At 49.6% G+C, this 10,019-nt stretch overlaps 1 protein-coding gene across 2 annotated transcripts; it reads right to left on the bottom strand.

Moving 5' to 3' along the window:
• Positions 1-845: 845 nt before the first annotated feature.
• On the bottom strand, positions 846-8,273 carry LOC103535797 (neuropeptide Y receptor type 2). 2 transcript variants are annotated; one of them, XM_008501901.2, is made up of 2 exons: positions 8,154-8,273; positions 846-2,131 (listed from the first exon to the last, which is right to left on the bottom strand). In XM_008501901.2, exon 2 carries the CDS (start codon positions 2,091-2,093, stop codon positions 930-932), a length of 1,164 nt encoding a protein of 387 aa, XP_008500123.1. In that variant the 5' UTR covers positions 2,094-2,131; positions 8,154-8,273; the 3' UTR covers positions 846-929. The 2 variants fall into 2 exon arrangements, 1 of the variants encoding a protein (XP_008500123.1); XR_003988127.1 differs by lacking the exon at positions 846-2,131 and adding an exon at positions 5,352-5,477.
• Between the last annotated feature and the right edge of the window lie 1,746 nt (positions 8,274-10,019).

The following is a 10,019-nucleotide window of genomic DNA, read 5'->3' as shown; positions in this document are numbered from 1 at the left end:
GAAGCATCTGTGTAAAGATCCATACTACCTCCCACCCCTGAAAGAGTCAATCTTTAAAACCCCTCAGTCACCTTGGAGAATGGTGCCATTGGCAGTTTTGCCTCTCTGGTCATGCTGGCACCTGTCAGGTTATTGCATGGCAGAAGCTACATCTTAGAGTCTGGAGGAGATGACCTCTGCCATTGCCCTAGGTTTGGTTTCAGTCCTTTTGATCAGCTGCCCCAGCCCTTTCTTACCTGCTTTTCTACCTGCTGATGTCCTTGCTAAATGAGGTGTCCCCAGAGCCTTGCTTTGGCACTTGGAAACTGTGGTAAGTAGTGTCACTGCCACCTCCTGGGCTTTCTGAGGATGAGAGCTCATCCCATGGGTTGCAAAGGCAGATTGATGCAAACACTGTGCAAGAGATTATGGGTTGCCCAGCCTCAACCTGCACTGGCCCACTCCCTTCCCAGGCATGGAGTGATGGCAGCAACCAGCCCACGTTTGCAGAAGAGTATAGGTCTCCCTTCTCTTGGCATTAGCTGAAGATGGATCATTAAGGCTTTGGGGTAGGAGACATGCAGATGAACAAGCAAGCACAGTAAAGCTGTATTTGTAGTGTGTAGTATGTCAGGGGGTAAAAGGTTGAGCAACCCACTTTTGTAAATGGAAATAGCAAAAAGGGTATATTTTGCTGGCTAAATGAAAGCCTTCTCTGTGTGGTGTTTTTTTGTGCTTCTGCAAGTATAATTTAAAGGCAGAGAAAGAAAAAATTTGTTTGGTCAGACAGAATACACCAGATTTTATTGTTTTGAAAGATACATCAAAGTATTTCTATGTGGCTGCAGTGGCTATATAATGTTTTGGCAACACAATGTCCTGCCAAAAAAAAAAAAGGTATTCACCCAAGACCATGTCTGGGTGCAGTCCTGGAGGTGGATGTCCCAGTGCTAAACCTCTGTGGGCACTGGTCCATTGCCAGGAGTCTGTTTGATGCTCCCATTTAGGGTGTTTGCCCTGAAAATGTACGACCTGCCTCTGACTGAGCCTTCAGTGTGGATGCTTTCTGGCTTGTTCTGGCAACGGAAGAACATCAGGAAGCCATTCCTGTAGTTCTTGTTCATCCATCCATAGAGCAAGGGGTTGACAAATGTAGAGCACATGGCCCCAACGTGGAACACAGTGTACAGGAGTTTGTACTCATGGAAGATAAGGACCAGATCAAGATCGATGGCAAGCTGGAATATATGGAAAGGGAGCCAACAGACAGCAAATACCACGACTACCATCACCAGCATCTTGGTTGTCTTCCTCCTCCTGCACTGGTTTTCATTCCTAGAAGTGGGACTGACGTGGTTTTTCAGCTTGAACCAGATCCTGGTATAGGCATAACAAATAATTGCAAGAGGAAAAACATACTGCAGGAGGAGCATGGAGAGGCTGTAGATTGTGGCATCTCTGTTATTACCAGAAGGCCATTTTTCTGAGCAGACAGCCATTTTGAGGTTGATGGAGGGGATCTCCTCGTAGCGGTACTCTCTGAAGATGGCCAGAGGACATGCTAGGACAGCTGCTGCCAGCCACATGACAGCTATGATGGTGAAGCTGAGCCTCTTGGAAATCCTGCTGTCCAGGTGGAAAACAATACACCTGTACCTATCCAGGGCAATCACTGTTAGGGTGAGTGTGGACACATGGACACTTAGAGCTTGAGCATAAGGGACCAGATGACAAAGAACAGCTCCAAACTTCCACTCATCCAGCAGTGTGTACACTAAGGTGAAAGGCAGACAGAGAGTGTCCACCATCAGATCTGCCAGGGCTAGGTTAGCTATGAAGAAGTTGGTGACAGTCCTCATGGTCTTGTACTTCACTATGATGTAGATGACCAAGGAGTTGCCAATGAAGCCCAGCAGAATGATGAGGGAGTAAGCAGCAATCAGAATGACCTGGACCCCCAGGATCTTAGTGCTGTCCATCATAACACTGCGGGACCCAGAGAGATCCTGGCTAGGACTGACAAATTCCTTGGCATGCCAACCCTCTGGCAGCTTCCCATCCAATGCTGACTTCTCCATGGTGAGGGTGCTGTTGGCTCCCTCCAAAGGTCCCATGCCTGGTCTGAGACTTTCTGTCAGATGGAGAAGGAGGTCTGGAACACAGACACAGCAGAAGAGAGAGTACAGGAGACAGCAGAACATCTGCAAGAACAGAGACTCAAAGGGCATGTTCCACGTGGCATTTGGGGCTTAACAGCAGCAGTAGGGGCATCCTCCTTCCTTCTCCCTGATCCCCTCACCCTTCCTCACACTGCATGGCCTTTCAGGTCTTTTACACCTCCTGTTAGAGCCAATGATCAACTGAATACCAGTTCCCCAAGGAAAGATCAGGGGAAAAATGTAAGTCTTCACAGAAGTTTCTGAGATTCTGTTTATTTGAATTGAATAGTAAAAAATCCCTCAACCATCCAGGGCCAGATTGGTAGGTCCTGAAAAGACCTCCTGCTCATGGACCCCTCTGCACAATGCCTCTCCTGCTCTTCAGGCAAGGCTTTGCAAAACAGGGAAGTTGCTTCAAACAAGACAAAAATTTGGGACCTCTTGGGACTGACAGAAGAAATAGATGCTGGTGTCAGTCATTTTTGATCAAATTTGCTTGCCTGCAAAAATAACTCCTTAAGAATTAGGAAAGGAAAAAAAAAACAGGACACTGTTAAATTCAAGGTGCTTTTTTCCAGCTCCCCATAACCATTATTTCCATATTGTGTACCTGGTTTTTTCCAGTTTATTTCTTACCTCTCTGGGTGCCAGTATCTGTCACCCTGTCTCTGCATGAGTCTCTACCACTGCTCCTGCTAATGCCACCACCCAAATCAACCCAGTGTGACCAGTACCCCCTGCTTCAGACCCCTGGTAACATGGTTAGCATAGCTGATGAGGCTTGATGAGGCAAGCAGACATTCTTTGTGACCAAGCAGGTCACATATTCATTCCTTTTCCCTCATTATCAGGCCCTGAGGGTTCTGAGAAACAAGTAGACCAACCAAACAGTTTTCATCTTCCCCTTCCTGCCAGTCTCAAGGTCCCCAGGTCCCAAGCTGAGTACTTGCTGACCTTGAAGACCCCAGGCAGCCATCCTGGTGTTTGTGACCCTAAAATCAAGCAGTTTCAAGTCCTAAGAGGGATACCGTACAGTGAGGCCCATGACCCCACCACCCCCTGCTTCTGAGGATGGGGCAAGGACCTCATCTTTCTTTATCTGATTTTTAATTATAGATTAGGATTCTGATATTAATACCAAGTATTAAGGTTTGACTTGATCTGCATTGAGGCCAGGTGATGAGAAACTGTAAGATGCATTCTAAATTCTGCATTATGCAACTTGTAGATTGTACTACATTGAGTCTGCTGGTAGAAATCTTGTGCTGTGCCAATCAGAAAACCTGTGTTATGCTAATCACAATATCTGTTAAGGAAATAAAGCTTTAGTGACACTCGGGCATCCTCCAGCTTTGCAGAGGAGGGAGCTCCTGCAGAGATGTTCATGTGCAGGGGGTGGCAAACAGCTGAAGCTGTGAACAAGCCTCCTGCAGAGCTGCTGCTGAGCATCCAGGAGCAAAGAGGCCAGGGAGCCAAAGCCCTGGTGTCAGTGAGCCTCTTGCCTCCTGGTGTTCCAAGGTCTGCTTGAATATGGCTTTGGGAGCAGGGAGCTCGACTGATGAGCCAGAACTGAGTCAGCCTGGAACCCACAGCTGGCGTTTGGTGCTGTTGTAACAGCAGTGTTGTCACTGCTGGGTTTTCATTCAGTCCAAACACGGCAGGAGAAAAGCCAGCTCTGTTACTGGCTCCTCCTCAGCCTCCATGTCTCGGAATGGCTGCCAGGGCATCTTGAGAGGGATGGACATGGCCTCTGGAATATTTCCTCTCCCCAGCACTCTGGGTGGGACCCCTACTCCCACTGCACACTTCAGCAAAAGTCATCACTCTGCCCAAGCAGGGTGGGCTGCAGAGCATCAGATTTTCTCTTTCCTGTGGAGAGAGGGTGTAATGTCCTGACACTGAGAGAGGGAGGCACAGGGCTTTATTTCAGCTGGGCACAGGGGCAGCCTGTTGGGCACTTTCTCAGCCTCCACCAGGAAGGAGTTGCTGTGGGTTTGTGCCAGGGGAGATGAGAGCAGTGCTGAGTGGCCTTCTGCAGGTCCATGCCCTGCAAGCCAAATGTTTAAGGGTTGCCTGTCCTGCAGAAGGAGGAATGCTTTCTGGGAAAAGCACCTCCATTTAAAGTACTTCCTTAAACAAGCAACATAAAATAATGTTGGCAAGATAGTAAAGGTGTCAGCAATTACATTGCAATGAATAATAAATGGCTGTTTGTTCTTTCATGGCTCCTCAGAGCAAGGGCTGTGATTCCTCCTGGGGAGCTGGTCCCAGGAAGCTGCCCAGCTGCCTGTGAACCAGGGCCCCTCTGGTGGCCTGGCAGATGAGCTGCCTGTGGTGAACTGGCCTTGCCTGCATGCTTGCTTTCTCTTGACCTCTCCATGTCCTTTGGTTTGCCTAAATTGTCTGCTGGCCAACTTATGCCATTGATTCCTGTAAATGAATCTGGGTCCAGGTACTGTGATAATGGAGGCTGTATAGCTACTGCTGAGAGGGTAGGGAGGGAGCTTTAAGCAGCAGGAGGTAAAAGTGGCTGAATTTGCTGGAGTGAAGGTTTGCCTAAGGGTCATTTCAGACCTCGATGACACTGCTGCCAGCCCTGGAGCAGTAATCGAACTGGCAAGTGAGGTCCCAACTTCTAAGGCAGGAGGAAGGAGCTAAAAGCTGCCCCATGCAGCCAACACAGTGGAAAATGGAGCAGGGGAACAGTCAGGGCCCTGGGAAGGTGGTACAGCCCCAGCCTTTCCCTGTGTGCTGCTTGGTTTTTTTTATACTTTCTAGTATATACTTTCTAGCTTTCTATTACTTCATCACTATAATTTGTCACTTCCCTTTTCTGTGGCTTGCCTGTCCTGTTGATCTTAGGTACCCAAGTCCTGGCACGAAACCAGTGGACACCCCCTTCCCTTTTTCCCCCATCTCACCCACCAACCAGCTGCCAGTTTCCATGTTCACATCTCAGGCTATTTCCTTTTGCTGGAGACTGGCAGCTACCCATCATCTGAGAGTAGCCAGGAACATCATGATTATTGGAGCTGTTTGCTTCCTAACAAAATGGCCTTAATGGAGTTATTATTTGATTTGGTTTGCCTTTTCTTTTTTCCAAAGGGCGACTATTAAAAATCAATTAAGGCATTTTAATTAAGAGACAAAATGGTCATAATAGAAGTTCCCACTCCAGGGATTGCCTGGAGGTTGCAGGGATGCTGCCAGGAGTCAACCAAGGTCTGTTCCAGCAAGTAATGGAAGTGCTGGCTTATGTGTAGGCTGCTGCCAGGCGTGTGCTTCTGTGCCCAGCAGGCCTGCCAGGCTAGATGGAAAATCCTTGGAGCTGAAAGCCACCTGATTTGGGAGGAACAAAACATCAGTGCAGGCTCAGAATATTATCCTAAGCCCTTTCTTCTCTGCAGACCTCCAGCTGAGGTTTAGCCTGAGGCAGGGCGAGCAATGGCTCCCAACAAGGCAGGGAGAGCTGTGCCAATAGAAAGCAGGGAAGAGGAGGAGGAAGCACAGAGGAGCTGTGAAACATCAACCCTTTGCTGAGCACACCACTGCTGGTGACTGCAAGGGACAGTGGCACCTCAAAACTCTTTTCCTACAGAGGGTTTGGGTTCAGTGCCCTGGGACTTACAGCCACCTCTGCTTCCTGGGGATACCCCAACTCCCTCTGTGTCTCTGTTGAAGCCTCAGGCACACACCAGGCTGGTTCAGATCTGTCAGGGAGCATCCAGACCTAGGAGAGACATCTGCAAAGCCTGGAAGAGTTCAGAAGGCAGTGCTGAAGGAGTGGGCCAGAAAGCTCTATAAAACAGAGCTTGTTAATAAAAATTCCTTTTTTTTGTCCCAGGCAGCGAGACTGAGGTCACTGTAGCCAGCAAACATGCAGCACAGGGACAAGGGGTGCAGAAAAGAGGGAAATAGGAACAAACATTGCTCACAGCATGACTGAGAATTACAATTCTGTCACAGTTATCATTGACTTGAAAGGAGGGAGGGAAGGGACTTGTGCCAGCCTCTGCTCTCTGCTCTGTATCTGGCTAACAGCAGCCACAGACTCTTTTCACTGCAGCACTGGGAAATGCAGGCTGAGGCTTGTGGATATTTTCATGGCTTGGCTCACTGACTTATTCCATGCTGTGTCCTTCCTCCAAAGAAATTCAACTTCATGAAACCCCTTTATCTCCATCAGCCCAGTCTGGAGCATGGAGTCATCCCTATCCCCAGTACCAAATCTGGCAGCTCTCAGATATCTGTCTGTGGCAAAGAGGAACATGGTGGTCACCATGGGGCAAGCCACCTTCTACCACTTTCATATTCCTCTATGGCACTGGAGTGGCATCAGTGTTCAGCCCCACAATACAGCACTTAAAAGAGGAGAACACAGTAAAGTGAGATACAGAGGTTAACCAGCTTGCCAGAGGCCACAGAGCACATCTATGGCAGGGCTGGAACCAGATCCCAAGTTTGCTAACTCCAGCCTCCTGTCCTCACTACCACAGAGGACTCTGCACCTCTCAGGATAAAACCTGAAAATAGATTTCAGGAGCAGCATGAAAATGCAAAGTATGAATGATGGAGGGGAGGGAATTTTGCCTTCTCTGTATGATGGACAGGTTTCAGGGCAAACAGCAGCTCTGGGATGATTTTCTGAAGTCAAAGAGCAGATAGAAATTGTCCCAGGTACTTCCATCTCCAATGAAGGGGTAATTGCCCTCCTATGTCAATACAACAGAAGGGGAGATCCTCTGACCTGCCAAGCATCTGCTTTGTAAATCACCTGTCCTGGTCTGCCCAGTGGTGAAGAAACTTAATGGCATCAGACATACACTGCCACCCCTGAACTTGCAAAGCTCCAGGACCCCAGGGCTGCTCCTGGAGGACCCCAAGACAGAACCAACACTGAAAGACAAAGTGTGAGTAGAAGATTCACCAAGGATTTCCCGTGCTTCATCACTCTACACGTTTGCTTGTCCCTGCATAGGCTGGAGCCACAAAGGATTGCAAAGGGGACAAGTCAAGGAGGATGCCTTAATCACTCAGCTCAGGACGGCATGAGAAAGGTGATGAGAAGAGGCTGGTTTGGAAGGCACACACACTTTCTCCTGGAAATTTCTCCAGTGGAAAGCAGGGGGAAATCATGCAGGGCCTTCTGCCCTGAGGGTCACCCCAGGGGAGCAGAGCAAGGCTGGCTGGGAGACAGAGCTCAGCGGGTGACACTGTGGTGGAGCCACACGAGTTACCAAGGGCTGCAGAAGGGACAAGACAGCCCAGTGGAAGGATCCTGGTTAACCTGGAGAGCCTGTTGCTTCCTGAAATTCAGGGATTCTGGGGTAGCTGAGAAAAGGGAGGGAAATAACAGCCTTACTATCAGAGAACCACCAGAGAGAAAATCCAGTGTCCTGCTTTGGGATGGATCAGAATCTCTGTAGGGGAAATGCAGGCTTCAATAGAACTGGAAGAGGCTCCCTCTGTTCTAGAATTAACATGCAATGAGTGCAGGAAGAATGGAAGCACCAATTTTCCTCCTCCAGTCCCCTGTCTCCCTTCACATCTCTCTGAAGTCACTGATCTCTGGCAGGCAACTGAGTCCCAGCAGTGTGTGCAGTCCCAGCATGGAGGAGCTGACAGGAGGTTCGTGCCAAGAAAAGAGGAAGCAGATTGTGGGAGAGATCAGGATTTCTGACAGCCCCACACCTGCAGCACACTGCTCTGTAGCTGTACATACCTGGTTTCTGCAGGAGGAACCTCACTCAGCATCCTCCTTCCCAGACTCTCTGCTTGGGGACCGTTCAGAACTCTCCTGCCAGTATTTCATGTTGACTTTCTCTATCCCAGCTCTCAGGGCTGCTGGACCCCAAATTCAGTTTCTCAAAGATACTTGGACCTTTTTTGCTCGGACCATGTGGCATGGCTAAGACCTGGCCCCATCTCAGCCCTGCTGCTGGGACAAACCCCAACCCACCTGCAAAGGCCAGAGTGTCCCCCTCCTCCTCCTCCGGGCACCGACCGAGCTCTCACCTCAGTTATTGTCTCATTGCTGGCCGGGATGGAGCACTTCGTCCTCTCCACTCTCTGGGAGTCAACCTGTGGCAAAGGGGTGAAAAGCACTTTTCTGCAACTCTCCTCGGAAAAATGAGGAAGTCAGGCAAGGATGTGGGATGCTGGAGAGTGTTTCATTCCTGGGGGTAGCTTCGTCACCTCACCCCGAGCATCTGGAGAGCACCCTCTTGCAGGGTGAGTGACAGCCCCTGTCTCACAAAGCTGGTTGCTGTGTTAGCTCCTGAATGAGAGGAAGGCAGGGAGCGTGTGTTTAACAAACAGGAACGGAAAGGGGGAGGGAGCCTGCCGCTGCTGTTTATACAGTGTTCAGCCACTGAGGGGCTTCTTGCATCGAGGAGAGAGAAGCTTTTCCACCACCTCCAGTTTCCTCTCCAGGGAGAAGTGGCTGGAGCTGGAGGTCTGCAGGCTCATCATCTGTGCCACTGACCAGGGCAAGTGTCCATCCCCCCTCGCTCTGCAGCTCTCCCATCTGCTCAAGCTTTAAACTTGTTTGGGGCTGGGATGATCTTCTCCAGGGGTGGATCTCCCCCGAAGCAGGAACTCTGCAGGTTGTTCAGCTCAGCAGAGCCTTCACGGACCTTCCTCCTCCTCCTTTGCCTTGGTGCTTCTACTGCACCCTGCACAGAGCAGGCTGCTGATGCAGGACAGGCCTTAAGGTACTCTTGGGATGCAAATAGAAGTAATGCTGAGAGGTTTTAGCCACTTGGCCATATCTGGGTCTGTTCCAGAACCAGATTCAGTGTGGAGTTAGGAGCCTGAGTGAGTTTCTATTCTAAGGTGCTCATCACTGCACAGCTGGAGCAAGCAAGAAGGAGAGGCACAAAACCAGAATCCTCATCTCCAAGTTTGCAAAATTAAGCTCACAAGAGCCCAGGAGAGCACCCTGCAGGTTGCACAGAGAAGCAGAAGCACAGCTTTCTACCTGGCCAAAGGTCTTGCCTTCAAACAGCAGAAGTCAGGTGTGTTCCCAGCATAGGATTTCCACCACTGGCAATGTGTGAGCTTGCAGCTTACCCAGGGTAGGAGATATTCACAGAGACTGGAGAGAAGGGCACTTCTCCTTGGCTTCCAGTTTCTACAGCTAGAAGTTTAACAGAAGAGTCTTACTCTCCACCCTCACAGTGGACTTTGGTTTCCTTTTCTTTGTGAGAACAGAAACAAGGAGGGGTTTCAAGCAACTTTCTGTGCTGCACAAGTCATGAAACATTGAGAAAAAGAAAACACTCCAATGGCTCAGCAGAACAAGGCTCAGCACAGGTGCTGACACCCAGGCAAATCCAACAGCTGTGCTAGCTGGACTTTTGTGTGAGTTTTGTGTCTTCTCCCCCTTTCTTTTCCCTGAGGCTGTTGGTTTAGCTGCTTTGGAAAGCTGAGAGTGGAAGGGAGCAGGACAACACAAACCTACTTAGAAGGGGCCGTTGTTGTCTCCCAGCATTTGAGATAAAGAGCAGTTCTTGAGAAGTGAGTGGTACATGCTGTTCCCTGTGTTCCTGGTGAGTGGGTGCATGGATGGATGGATGCATGGATGCATGGATACTCCTTCTCTCCAGGGTCCTCAGCAGTGGATGGTTGACTTCTGTTTGAGAGATGTTTCTTCTTTGCTCCCTTTCTGGCAAAAGATTTTTCTTGCCCATTCCTCAGAGTCCTTTGCTCCAGCTCCCCATTCTTGTCTTCCCTGGGCTGGAGTAAGATGCCTGGGGAGAAGGCAGTGGTTGGCAGGAGAGAAACTGGCTGCTGCCTGAAGCTGTGAACCTTGGGGTGAATTCCAGTCATTTTTGGCATGTGATGTTTGCTGGATGACAGCAAATGCAAACTCTTCAATCA

Source organism: Calypte anna, chromosome 13, assembly GCF_003957555.1.
Source record: "Calypte anna isolate BGI_N300 chromosome 13, bCalAnn1_v1.p, whole genome shotgun sequence".
Classification (NCBI taxonomy): domain Eukaryota; kingdom Metazoa; phylum Chordata; class Aves; order Apodiformes; family Trochilidae; genus Calypte; species Calypte anna.
The sequence above is the reverse complement of the archived record's forward strand: the minus strand, read 5'-3'. Positions and strand labels throughout refer to the sequence as shown.

What these genes read in the sequence shown, in the direction of transcription:
- LOC103535797 (XM_008501901.2), bottom strand. Translation starts at nt 2,093, where the DNA reads ATGGGACCTTTGGAGGGAGCCAACAGCACCCTCACCATGGAGAAGTCA.